This window comes from Rhinolophus sinicus, linkage group LG06 (assembly GCF_036562045.2).
Source record: "Rhinolophus sinicus isolate RSC01 linkage group LG06, ASM3656204v1, whole genome shotgun sequence".
Classification (NCBI taxonomy): Eukaryota; Metazoa; Chordata; class Mammalia; order Chiroptera; family Rhinolophidae; genus Rhinolophus; species Rhinolophus sinicus.
Window position 1 is genome coordinate 128,987,160 of NC_133756.1, and position 14,396 is coordinate 129,001,555.

A 14,396-nucleotide genomic window follows, 5' to 3' on the forward strand; every position below is an offset into this window, starting at 1 on the left:
CCACCAACACAGGTCTGCTACTGTACGAGAAATTTCCATTTCCACAGCAGAGAAGCCGGTGACAGCCAGGGAAGCTCTCTGAGGAACGGAAAGAATGGCAGGTGGCCTGTGTTTAAGGACCTTGCTCTGTCACCTAGATTGTTTCCTTACACTTGAGGGGAAAATGTTGCCAGCCCTGGCTTACAGGAACTCACAGAAAGGGGAGATGGCTTTGGACACGGTAGAGTGGGACCAACTGCAGAGAGTAATGACTTGTGTAAACCCGCCAGAAAGGAGCTTGCCATGTGGCAGCATTTCCTCTCTAAGGAGAGGCAGGGATGATTATGTGATTACACCCACGCCCTGCTCAGAGCAGCAAGGACTCTGCAAGGAACACACAAGAAATCCAGGAGCAATGCTCCGCTTTCTATTTCTTGTTTTCCAGCCGAGACAGGTTCTATTTCGGATCAGAGCATAGTCTGCTGAGAAAGCAGTTGCAGCCTTGGGTGCTTGGAATAAAAATTTAATCTTCATCTTTAGAAAAGAAATGCGTATATCTTAGTTGGAGATTTCATTAAATGGAATGACACTCATACCCTGTCACATAGCTCCTGTCATTCATTTTAGACCTAAAAGGTGGTTTTTAAGCTTTTCAAGGTCAAGAGCCCCTTTGAGAAGCAGGCGAAAGCTATGAACTCTTAATAAATATGCACTGTGTACATCACACAAAATTCCATCACCCCGAAACAGGTCTGCAACCCCAGATGAGGAGCCTCGGGTTCAGGAAGCTTTGGCCAGGTCCTCTGCTAGGTTCCAGGTGTCCAGTGAAGGGTAAGCCAGTTCTGGGGCTTGAGGTGCCGCGGTCTGCTTGAGGGTTTAGAGATGTGGAGAAGTTAGGGGACAAAGTGAAGCAGGTGCTGACCGGCAGCTTAAGTGTATGAGACATTATACAGAAGAGTCATGAGTTTAACAATATTATCGAAACAGTGAACCTAACTGTTGGTTGTCGCTTAACTAGTCACCCCAGGTACAATTAATCATGTTGCAAAATGCTGAATAATATGCTAAGGCTGATGTTTTTTTGAAGTAATTTTTCAGAAACATAAAACCTCATGCTTTGGTATTCTTAAGAGAAAAAAGATATTTCGGCCTAAAGATATCGTGAGCTATTGCCTTCCCCCAAGGCTCATATCTCTTTGCAAGGTTAAGAAATGCCATCGATAATTAATTTAAGCCAGTGGGAAGAACCCATGAAGGGTCAAAAGATGCTTTAAAAAAAAAAAAGGAATGGTTTAAAACAATAGTAGGAAATGAGAAATGATCCTGTTCGCTGCCCAGAATTGCCTACCTGTCAGAGCTTCCACAACTTGGACTGCATCCTTCAGTCTATTTATTTCATCCATGTGAGTTTATTTAAGATTTTTGTCTAACAGGAGACAAATTTCCAGCCAGTGATCTAGCAGGTATCCTAAGGGTTTCCACTGTTTCCTCAGTCACGGCATACGGGCAGGTGAAAGGCTCCGCTAGAGAAAAGAAAGGTATTTCTCTCACCTGTGTTTTCCTGTAAAACTCCCACCCACCCCCTTCCCCTTACAGCACATGTCTTACACTGGAGTGAACTTGCAGCTCTGCCTGCTCTCTGCCTACTCACTGCCAACAGGTGCCTGTCCTCTGCACCCCATGGTTAAGTCCCAGCAAAGGACAACATGACCTTCCATCCACCAAATCCAAGCCCCTTTCTAAGGCCCATTCAGAGTGTCCTTCTCCAAGACTTTGCTGACCAAACTGTCCCCACCCCCACTCCCACCTAAGTCCTATAGGGGCTCCCCAATGCAAGCTCCTGTCCCCATGGATGGATAGGGTCAGCAGGACCTGCTCCTCCTTACCTTTTGAACTGCCCTCTCTGTACTCCCACAGTACTTTGTTCATTCTTCTTTGTATCAATTAGGCATGCTTTTGAGAGCTGCGTTCATTAGAAAACTTGACTAACGATAGCTTCAACAAGTAGAGGTTTATTTTTTTCATATAACAAGAAGGCCAGGAAGAGGTGACTGTTAGTACTGTTGCAGCAGCTAAATGATGTCAAGGCCAGTGTTTCTATGATTTTTCTTGGCGTTTTCCTCATGGTTACAAAATGGCTGCCTTGTTTCCCACATTGTATTTGTCATCAAGGCTGGAAAAAGAGGGACAGGTAAGGGTGCATCATTAATTTCTGTTGTCTGGAAAGCAGAACTTTCTCAGAAGGTCTCCCCTCTATCCTGCAAACCTTGTCTTAGTTACTGAGGCCCATGCGGGTCATACACTCCCATTCCCTAGCTGCAAGGAAGGCTTGAAAAGTGAGAGCAGAACTATCATGATTCACTTACCTTCTACCATGCTCCCCAAAATGAGGTTTCTGAAGGCATGGAAAATGGAAGAAATGGATATTGGGTAGACTCTATTACTTGCTATGCATTATTTTGATTCATGCGATTATATATATCTCTCTCATCGGGCTGTCAGCCATTTGGTATCTCACACACACTGTCTTATTCATCTTTGTACTTCCAATATCTCACACAGCTTTTTGGCACCTACTCTGTTAAACAGAAACATGAGTAAGTGAATGTCTTTCTGATTTGAATACCTCTCACATCTAAATTAATTCTTTAAAACATAATCCAATTTTATTCTTTTGTTTTTATATCTCTCTTATAATATGATACATCAATGTCTCACTTTTAATTTTCCATTGGATTTTGTGAGGGGGTAAAATTTAAAGTGCTAGAGTAATAATATTGATAAATATATGGCAAAGAAGAGCTCTGAAATTAGACAATAATAAGATAAAATGGAACCATAATAAGCTTGTTATCCTTAGGGTCATTCTAAGAAGAAATAAACTAAGTGCAAAAACTAATTTTTTTCTAATTTTTATTAAAATTAGAACCAGGGCTTTGTACATGTAATTTTGTTCAATAATGTGAATCAAAACCTCCAGAAATCCAATGACTACAGGTTGGGCATGGACTGTAGTCTGAAGAACCTAAGTGACCTCTTAGCCAGATTCTGGTCATAAGCTAAGCTGCATGTATACCAGGAGCACCGTGTGGAGCTGCTGCATCTGATTCAGATGTCTGCTCAGAGCAGATGCTGTTGCTTCCAAGGCCTATGGATGGTGTGCTTGCTAAGGGACTCTTTTTGGTGTGCAGTTCTAACTGCTTCAAAGAGCCCATTACTGGTTACAGACTCAGCCTCTGGGACTCCAAGTCCAGCTCCAGTGCCATCTTTCCAAGAAAAATCTTATCCCAGTTGACATCATTCTTATCAGTAACTCCCCCAACATCACCTCATTCCTGTCAGAGATGGCCTTCGGGCTCGGAGTCACCATAGCACTTGTAGGTAATTCTCCAAATGGGGCTCTAACATACTGTTTGTTCCAAGAATCACTTGGGAATGTTCTCTTAGAGTTTGGTAGCTTGTCATAGGCAGTTTCTTTAGAATGGCATGATCTGGTCCTCATCGATCCTTATTACACCATTTTGTTACTAGACTCAGCCTGGTGGATTATATCAATGTCAATATCCTGGTTGTAATATTATACTGAACTTTTGCAAACTATTACCATTGGGGAAAACTGGGCAAAATGCACAATCTCTCTGTAGTATTTCTTATAACTATTGCGTTTCCCTGAAATTAAGACCTAGCCAGACCATAAGCTCTAATGCGTCTTTTGGAACAAAAATTAATATAAGACCCAATCTTATATTATATAAGACCTGGTGTTATGTTATGTTATGTTATGTTATGTTATGTTATGTTATGTTATGTTATGTTATGTCATGTCATGTCATGTCATGTCATGTCATATTATATTATATTATATTATATTATGAGCCGGTCTTATATCATATTAAAATAAGACCAGATCTTATATTAAAGTTTGCTCCTAGAGACGCATTAGAGCAGATGGTCTGGCTACGTGTTATTTTTGGGGAAACACAGTATATGTGAATCTACAAGAACCTCAATAAAAATTCCAGAAAATTAAAAAAGAAATTCTTTCTTGTCCCTCCTATCTTTTGTTTCACTCACTGGCATCACCGTTCCTCCTTTAGTCATTGGGGTTTGTGTGTGGGGAGTCAGTTTGTTTACCTCCCTCTGTCTTGCTCTTCTCATCTGTAAAGCAGGGATAATAGCGGTGCCCACTCCGTGGGGTTGTTGGGAGAACTTAGAAGTGTGCTTAATTGTTAAATAAATAAAATATCTTGTATTCAACCTTCTCTTTCTACCCCAGATCCAGTAAGTTACTAATTCCTGATAAATTTTCCTACAACATATCTCTTCGGTTCTCTTTTTCCACTGTCCCTCTCCCAATTCACACCTTCAGTACCACCATCTTGCCTCCTCCTGGAGCTTTGCCAAGGCAAAGTTAGTTACTGCTCTTCCGCCTATGGTGGCTCCTCCATTATTGTGCTCAACATTTATTTTCTATTTCCTTTTTCTGTTTCTCTTCTTTTCCTCACTGGACTAGGAGCTCCTTACTGGAAGGCAACATCTTTTATTCATCTTTGTATTGTCAGCTCCTAACAAAATGTCTGTCACAGAGTAAGTGCTTAGTAAATGTTTTATGAATGAGTGATAATTAAGCAGGAATAATCCCATGGCAGCTACTAGAATTGCTTCTTTGCAGTAATGATAGATGACTATACCAGTCTCTGAATCAATAATTCTGTGATGGCAGGCATGGATTGTGACCTTACTATTGGACATCCATGGAGTTCTTGTGTGTGTGTTGTAAACAGAGCCCTACAGATAAGCTTTCACTTTTTTTTTCTCCCATGGGCACTTTATCATGCATTGCCAGGATGTCTGTTAACTCCTAGACATAGCACCATGTCCTTAGAACCACCTAAAGCCATATAAAATATTGGTAAGAGTCTGGATCATGGAATGCACCCAGCCTCTGTAAATATTTGCTGATTAACATGAGACCATAGTCAGATTAGCACTTGGCATCCTTGTGAAGTAAAATAAGGCCGATAGCCTCAGTTCCTGATGATACTACCATTGCTATGACTTTGGTATTTTATTCCTGAGTCTTCCTACAGAGTTATTCTTTCGTGGTAGAAGGAAGTAGATGATACTGGTTATAAACTGGATCACTTCTATGGAAAACATCATAGACAAATTTTGTAAAATACTCTAAGGAATTTTCAGTAATAGGGATTTTACTGGAATTGGAAAGAGGATTGGCAAACATTGTCTGGAAACCACAAACCCGAGCTTCATCTTGTCCATTCGTTATCTCTGCCTGAAGCAGTTGACCAAGGTAGCACCCTCACTCCTCCTTCCGCAAGTGAAGGAGACAGACCTGATATCAATCATAACAATAGCCACTGTTTATTAAATGTGTTTATGTGCCAGGTACTTTGTTAAGGGCTGGTGATTTAACAGCAGCAACAATAATGGCTACCACATACTGAGTATTTACTTTGTTCAACGTGTGTGTAATAAGGACCTTACATGAATTATCTGCACACAGCAGTGACCCAGCAGCTGAGGATTCATTTCATGGCCAAGTCTTTTCGTTTCTGAGGTCTCCCTGTCCATTTTCGGTGAGAGCAGGGATCTCAGGCCCTTTCAGCACTAGACAGCAAACCCACAACTTAGCAAGTTCTAACTTCATTCCAACAGACAAATTCCCCAAGGGAAGAGAACAGCAAATGAATAAACCCTTCAGACAGAAAAGAGCCAAGCATCCAAGGGATTCAGGATGGCATTTCTGGAAATGTTCCACTTTGGGTTTAAAAGAAAACTTTTGAAATGATTAATAAGTTATTTAGAACCTCAATATCCCAAAGTTGGAGAAGCTAACACACTGAGAAATTTAATTTAGATTTCCTTAACACACTCTCTCATGATAAGAGAGCATTCAGTATATCAGTATATAAATGCTATGCAACATGACTGCCAAATTGCAACACAGAATAGGAGAAATTTGTCATTTTGAAATGCTAAGGGAATTCTTACTAACAGATTTCTCATCTTGTAAAGCTATTATTTTTCTGAACGATAATATGATTTATAAATCTCAGCTGAGTTTTATACTTTTGATGTGAGCAGACTCAAAGTGAAATGTGTTTTCTCAGAATATAAAATTCTCTCAGGAGTTAACCAAATGGGGAATAAAAGGCAACATCTTCTGCAACCAAGCGTATCAAAATCTTGGTCTTTGCTGGCATATCTGGAGGTGAATGTTGGTCTTCTTCAGAGTTCTGGGCTCAGCTTAACTTCCCACCCTGCACACTTTCTCTGGGTGACATCAGCCACTCCAAAAGTTTCAACTCTTATTTCTGCCTCGGTGACTCCCGTATCCACACTCCCCACCCCTCACATCTCTCCAGAGTTGCAGGTACCTGTGTCTAACTACCCACGAGACAGACCACCATCATATCCTACAGACAGCTCAACCTCAAATTATTTTCTTTTCCCCAAACCCTGATTCTTCTCCTTGAATCTCAGTATTGCAGTGATGCTACAATCTATAGAAATAAGTAAGATACAGTTCCTGCTCTCAAGAAGCCTATAATCTAGCACAGAAGATAGAAAAGTAAATAGGCAATTGCAATACAGGTTAGTCAGTGCTGTAGTAGGAGAAACCCAAGAGGCTACGGATGTGCTCTCATAGGAAGAGCATCTGGTCAAGGAATCAACCTGAAGGAAGTAACATCTTAGTTCAGTGTGAGTTAGGTATCCGAAGTGTGTGAGTGAGTGAGTACGCGTGTGTGTGTGTGTGTGTGTGTGTGTGTGTGTGTGTGGTGTTGAGGAGTCTCAGGGAAGGACAGAAGGACTCCCATGGCCTGAGGCTGAGGGTCATAAGACCATGAAGACAGAGATAGGATATGGCTTTAGATAGGATGCTAAGGAAGGACTGGGTAGAGATGAGGCCAGATCACCAGGGCCAGATCAGAACAATCTTTCTAGCCCACATTCGACCTGCACAGATTTGAAATCCAGATTTCACGAGGAGCTGCAGGGGATCATGATCCATGCTCCAGGGAGAGCCACCAAATCTCAGCTCCCCACGGTGTGTCCCAGGAATTGCTAATATAGACCCAAGGAAAATCAGTTTGGGTTGGTTGGTTGGTGGGTTGGTTGGTTGGCAGAGAAGCAGATGGTGGATTGCAGATCGTGTGGCTCCTGCCTCCTGTGTCTCTAACCCAGCCGCCAGCAAGAATATAGTGGTATGAACACCCTACCCATGGATCCGTTGGTGTTCCTCTTTGGCCTCACCATATCCTGTGTTCTTGTGGGGGAGCGGGAGCTGAGACTCTGCATGACAGCCTCCAATAACTATTTGTTGAAAATATACCAGTAAATAGAACAGGAAGACCGATCGGGGAAGAGGCTCTTAGTTTGAAATGAGAATGGAGCCTTTGGTTGAAGCAGGAATGTAGGGCCTGGAATACTTCCTACTAGGCCTTCTCCTTGCCCTTCTCAGGGGTCCCTGAGGCCCTTCTTGGTGGGAAACACTCTGAAAAGCACTGTGGTGCATGATATGATACTCTGACTAACAAAAGACTATGTTATCTGGCTTTGGGGTAAGGATAAGTGTTCTCAAGAGTGTTCCTTTGGCCTGAGGAAACTTTCTGCTTGATGGTCAACAGAATGGATAAATGATCAAAGTAGCTTTGTGTAGACAGGAAGCATATTTCATTAATTTATTTCAACATCTCATCTCTCTTGGGTGGGGAAAGACTATAAAAGACATATGTAGGCTGGTCTGAATTTTATTCTTTTGTGCAAGACAAAGTGTAGAATAGATGTTTCTTTGGAAAGTCATCTTGGCCTAGGCCCAGACCGTCGAGAAAACTGCCTCTGCAGATCTATGCACACTTGGCCCCATTCCTGGGTGTGAGATCATGTGACACAAGGCAAATTATGTTACTCCATCACTCATTCAGTATAGTCAGCTGTGATGGAGTCAAGGGCTCCCTTTATCTGTTAAATAGGAGATATCAAAGTAAAAATTATCTTTTGATTGAGTAGCATTGCTGAAGAAAATCGATAAAAATTGCTGGAGATCCATTGGCACGGTCTCAATGTTAAGTGTTGTAGACTTTGAAATTACCAGAACACTGGGTTTCAGGATTCAACTTCTGCAAGGCCGTCTAAAAATAAACAGCAGGATGGGTTAAAGCTGAAGTAGCCTGTCTGTGCAATCCTAGTTAAAGAGAAAAATATGTGCTGGCCAAAAGTAAGTCATTTTTCAACCTCAAAATATTCTTTCCAAATTCTAAGATCCTGTGTTTGACATGTTTAAGAGAGAGATATAACAGCTGAAGTTGTCTTTGTTCAGAACGTAGGAGACAGTTTTGTCTAGACTTTCAGGAAAGATATAGGATGACGTTTTTAGAACAAATCAAAATATATTTTAAAATTCTTTTCTTCTTCTTCAGAAAGAGGATTTGACATGCTTCTCTGATTTGAATTTGGTTGCTCTATAAATGGCCTCGACAGTTTGATACAAAACTAGAGTAAAATGAACCACTGAGAAAAGTTATTGAAAAGACTGCTAGTTCACTTTCTTCCCTTAATAATGTCAGCACCACCACCAACACAATTACTAATATTTAGTGAATGGTTTCTAGGTACATGCTAAGCTCTCGACATACATTTCCTTATCTAGTTTTCATATCAATCCCATAAGGTAGACATTATTAATGATACCAATTTTCCAATGAAGAAACTGAGGCACAGAGAGTTGGGGTGACTGACCCAAAGCCACACAGCCATGGGTGGCCAAACAAGGATGTGACATCCTCCTAAATCTGCCTTCCTCATCACTACACTTGATTTGCTTTCCCCACAGGGCCAGCATCGTACAGAAACGCATCATTTATTTTCAAGATGAGGGCTCTCTGACCAAGAAACTCTGTGAACAAGGTAAGAGCATGTGGGTGGGGGAGGGCCAGGTAAATAAAAGGTAGCTCATTCAGTCCAAACATCTGGCCTCAGGAATTAAGATGATGGGGCTTTCTGAGCTCCTCCAGGTTCTGTCCTCACGTAGCTCCAATTTTTAATCTAGCTGTGTGCTGTGGATAATTGGATCCGCCTTAAGCTCTAATTACCCAGCTTGATTCCCTGGATACGAGATAATGTACCTTATATTGGTGTCGTCTTTTTATTTTTGTGAAACAGTGATTATTCTGAAGAGGTTCTTTGGAATAATTCATAGGACTTAATTAAGGAATGCACAATTGTGTAGCTTTAAGAAGTTTGTCATGGTTTTCCAGAATAATCACCAGCAGTGTGGCACCCAGGCAATATGGGGGGATTTTCTCCAGGGAAGACCAGAGGGAGACGGGGTTGCCAAGAGGGCATTGACCTTGTGATTTCACCACATTTAACGATCTGCTCCCTAGATTTGCAAGCTCATCATCACCCTAACATCATTACTCCATCATTCTAACAAAGCTCATGGAGACCGAGTAGACTGGGGAGGTCAGAACAGAGGCCTGGATTCAAATCCTGCCTCTGCCCTTCTTAGCCATGTGACTTAATATATGTAAAATAGTAATGCACCTCCTTGGCACGTAGTATATGCTACATATGTGTTGGTTATTGTTAACTGAAAGCTTGTTTATTAATCTGTCATAAAAAATTAAGACCTTAAACATCTGAATGTGTTTAGAAGTATTAAAGAGCTAAGTAAAGATAGAACATGTTCTATAATTATACATCTTAACTATCTCATTTCTTTTCATTTCTGAAAATTTGTATTTGCATTTAGCATTTCGAGAAGAAATAATCCTCTCCAATTCTAGCAAATCATAAACTACTAAGAAAAAGAAATGTTGGCAAGGTCTTATGGGAAAATTATAATAATAGCTAATATTTTGGGGGTGCTTGACACAGGCCAGGCACTATTCTAAGCAATTCACATACCTTAATCATGTAATCTGCACAACCCTATATGGTAAAAACTGTTACATCCATCCCTATTTTATAGACGAGAAGCCTGAGGCACGAAAAGTTTAAATGGATTGCTCAACATCATGCAGCTAATGGTAGAACACAGGGTTTGAATCTAAGAGCCAATGCCTAACCACTTCTTTTCTATCAAAGGGACGACCTCCCAATTCAGTAGCTTGCACCGTTGCCTTTGGTAGATCAAAGCATATTGAAGCATAGGTCTCCCTAGAGATGAGCTAGAGCAGAAACTAGGTCCTATACGGAGGCTTGCACAGTGACCATGGAAAGAGCAAATGGGGCGAAAGTTGGATACTCTGGACTAGAGCCATAACCTACCAAAGGAGCCAGAGAGCTGGAACCTGTGGGCCAGGACCCTGGGCATCACCACAGGTGACTTTGGAGCTTTCCTTTCCCATAGCTGATTGTCCAAAGTTCACTCAGCCTTTCTCCAAACAGGGAGCATCTCAAGTGTTGAAGGTCTTGGCCCCTAAAGGGCAATCCCATTCCTGCCCTGTCCACAGGCGATGACCCCGAGGTCCTGTGGGTTAGAGTTGTGTGTATTCTGGATCACACATCTACAGGCCACCTCTTAGTCTGCACCCACAGTTGGTTAATCACAAGCACCAGGGTATGGTTTTGTTAGTTTGACTCAGAGCACAACCTTATTTCCCAGGTTGGAAGGTTCTGGGGAGATACTTCACTGACATGCACATGTATTGACAGCCATCATTAACTAAAGCACACTTCCCAAAGCCTTGATTCTGGTGCTGTATGAAAGCCTTGTCTAAGCTATGCATATGCTAAAATTCTGCAGCTATAGTGCCAAAGACATGGCATTGCAAATCTCTATTGGTTATCACTTCTGAAGCAGAGATCCTAACTAAATGACTAAGCATGCCTCTGTATAAAAAGACCACTTTCTAATGACAACCTCGTGGACAAAAAAAAAAAGCCCAGCAGGACCTGGGCTGTAGGATTATTAGGTACAGTTGTAGAGGATCCCCTAGACAGCGGACCTACAAGGAAATTCATCAATTAGCAGTCAGATCATGTGAAGAAAGTCTTTAATTTATAAGCATAGAACAAAGGGATTTTTCTTAAATGTGTATGCCTACTTAATTATATCTAGCTCTTTCATTAAGGTCTTTATATTTTTTGCTTCCTTGTTGAATCAAATCAAATCCATCAAGGAACGGGAGAGAGAAGCAAGTATGTTTTTTTTTTTTTTTCCCAGTTGAAGCTGTTAATCCATAGCGGAAAAATTAAGAACTGCACAGATAAAAAGCAATGGCAATCGTTATTTTAAAAAAGAAACATAAAACGTTACGTTACAATTAGGAACAGAGAAACATAAAATATTCAAAAAGGTGACCTATCATAAACGTAATGCACCCACAAGCTCACTTTAATACCATGTCACAAACAACTAACAGAGAGAGACAAAGAGAGGGAAAGATGAAGGGAAAAGCCGAGAAGGGAGGAAAATGTGGCAGAAAAGGGAGCATGAGAAGAGGAAGAGGAATGAGAATTAAGGGAGGAGAGCTAAAAAGGAAGCTGATGGGTTGAGAGTAGAAGGTGGGGGAGGGAGCAGCTCACGAGGTGTTGCCCGGCCTGGCTTCACCTGTATTTGGCAGGCCTTCCTGGGGTTGGGAGAAGAGGGCTACGTTAGCACCTGTTACCGCTGCCCTTTGAAAACCTGGTTCATTTCCAACAGACATTTCCTCAGTAGGAAACAGTATGTCTTTTTTTCAGTTTCAAACTTAGAAATTGATTTGTTAAACGGAGGCTTTTTTTTTTTTTTTTTTTTTGAAGTTCAAATCGCTTCTTATAAGCGTATGCCCTTGAACTGCTGGGAAGTTCACTACCTATACCTAAAAGCCCTTTTGATACGGTAAAGCTATGTACCAATTTGCCTCATTTTAGTTCCTTGAAGATTATTGCTGCCTCATTTGACAATGCCTGGTAGTTACAATGGAAACCCCAGCAAGTATCTTTTAGCTCTGAATCCCTTTTTCAAAACTAATTTAGTTTTTTTCACAACATAGTTGGTCATAATGGAAATGTAAAAAGAAAACAGATCTTCAGGAGTCATTGATTTCCACTACCTTCCCTGAATTATATTCAACAGGGCTTGTCCCTTGCCTATCAGAGTGGTTCACAAAGGAATCAGACCTGAGTCTCACACGCATAAGGCAGTGGGAAGCCTGCTCCTGAGGCATAGACAGTGCTCTGGCTGGCTGCTTCCTAGTGGACAAAGCAGTAGCCACACAATGATTTCTATTTTGGGTGGTTTCAAACCTCTTCTTTGGGCCTGTTTAGAAATCCTGGAGCTATGTAGGGAGGTAATGTTTTAAATGCACCAATTCTTCCTTTGAACAAGCTAAAAGAGAAACACACACCCAAAATGGTCTCATTGGTGTTTATGCAGACCTGTCCAGCAAAGACCTTTTGCTGGAGTGATGCAATACAGAGATTAAGAGCATGGACTCCAGAGTCAAAAAGACCTGAGTTCCTGTTCTGCCTGCCTCACTCACTAACCCTGCAACCTTGAGCTGGTTACCCAATCTGCCTCCCTTTGCTGATCTGTAAAATGAGGGTAACTAAAGTACTTGCTTCCTAGGGTTGCTAGGACAATCCTCGCAATATATGCAAAGGGATCAGCACATACAAGGACTCTATGTGGTGAAGTTATTATTACAATATCCCATGCGTTTTTCTCTATCCTAAAGCCCAGCATTCACTTCTTCATCCATCACTGGTTTTGCATATTCAAATTAAATGAGCCCAGTGCAGTCCATATGGGAGACTTGTAAAACGCTCTTCCTTACACTCAGAAGATTTTTATGCTCCTTGTTGCTGCTCTTTATATAATGATTAAGAATAAATGTTCCATTTAAAAAAACACACACACATTTATGTTAATACTGCTAGAAGAACTGAAGATCAAGCAACTGAAGCAAGTTGCAACTACAGTCATTGTTTTGGTCTTACAGGAAGCAGAACAGACTACAAGCAACAATGCACAGTGAGGGATGTGGCTTGACAATCGGAAATACTCAATTTATTCATGTAATCTCTCTTTCCCCACTTATCAGCTATTCACAGCTAAAAATGGGGGCAGAGAAGGAATCTCAAGTATTTCCTGGCTGCCTCTATGCTCAGAAGTAAACCTGAACTTATGAACATATTCCCAGACCTCTACCCCTCCCAGTAAAGTCTCTGAAAGGTTGATAAGAAGTGTGTGACTCTACATGTACAGCTTTAAAAATATATATATATATATATATTCAGCAGTCTTTTATCTCTTTCTATGTCTTCTGGTTCTCATTTCTCTTTTGCAAAGCTGTTCCTTCTCATCCTGGCAATTTGGACCCAGAGGATATTTCTTAGAGAAAACACACACATACATATTACTCTTAAAATTTGGTGGGGAAATTGTGTTGTGGGAGGGGTGGGGAAAGAAACTTGGGCCCAGAGTGAATAACTGAATAAATTTTATCCCTGGTTTCCCAAGAAAGCCTCCATTCCAAATACTCTGCCTTATTGGTCCCACAGGTCTCCTCACCTTATTAGAGCAAAAGTTCTGATATTGATTGACGGATGGATGGATGGATGGATGGATGGATGGATGGATGGATTGCAGAATATAGTTACCATCCTTAGAGATATACGAAATCCTTGCTAGCCCAAGAACTGACCTGGTTCTGGGTTTTATTAATCAATGAAATTTTCACCTCATCTTTTCCCAAGCATTAGGGACAGGATGAGATCAAGACCCACATTTGCTTCCTAACTTGGTGCCTTCCCTGACTTGCAGATTCCATATTTGATGGGGTGACTGACAAACCAATCTTAGATTGCTGCGCCTGTGGAACTGCCAAGTACAGACTCACATTTTATGGGAACTGGTCTGAGAAGACGCACCCAAAGGATTACCCTCGTGAGTAGAATACCTACTTTATGGGTTGGGAGAAGTGCATTGTAAAGTTCTGTCTGGTTGTGGGATACACTATCTGAAGTAAGTGAGGTCTGCTTGCTCTTGCCAAATGATTCATGAAATGCACACTCCCTGTAAGTGAATTCATTGAGATAGGCAGGTATGCTAGTGGTATGCTTCTAGCTTCTTTGCATAGTATTGTGCTAAGTGTTTTCTTATCTGTGATTTACAAAAATATTCCTGAGGTCATGCTGCTTATCATTAGGTCCCACATTTGGTAACCTCAGTCCTCCTCAAATGGCTCTATCCATGAATTATACAATAGATGTCATTGTGCTAGAAATAGCTGGCAAAGGGATCGGCTCTTGACTCCACAGACCAAGGTCAACAAATATTCAACATGCTCAACCACCTCAGGCACTGGTAACCTATCAGCTCAGCCTTTCCCTACTGATCCAGATACACCTTAGAATCCTTCCAAACACCATGATCCAGATTGCCGATACCAATCCATGAGCATTGT

General features: G+C 41.3%; 1 protein-coding gene across 1 annotated transcript in view; it reads left to right on the forward strand.

Annotated features, from left to right (window-relative positions):
• The window catches only part of SPON1 (spondin 1), a 247,140-nt gene that overhangs the window by 89,376 nt on the left and 143,368 nt on the right, over positions 1–14,396 (forward strand). Inside the window, exons 4-5 of the mRNA XM_019754482.2 lie at positions 8,834–8,907; positions 13,754–13,876. Coding sequence (XP_019610041.2) covers positions 8,834–8,907; positions 13,754–13,876 — 197 coding nt within the window. The remainder of the gene's footprint in view (positions 1–8,833; positions 8,908–13,753; positions 13,877–14,396) is intronic.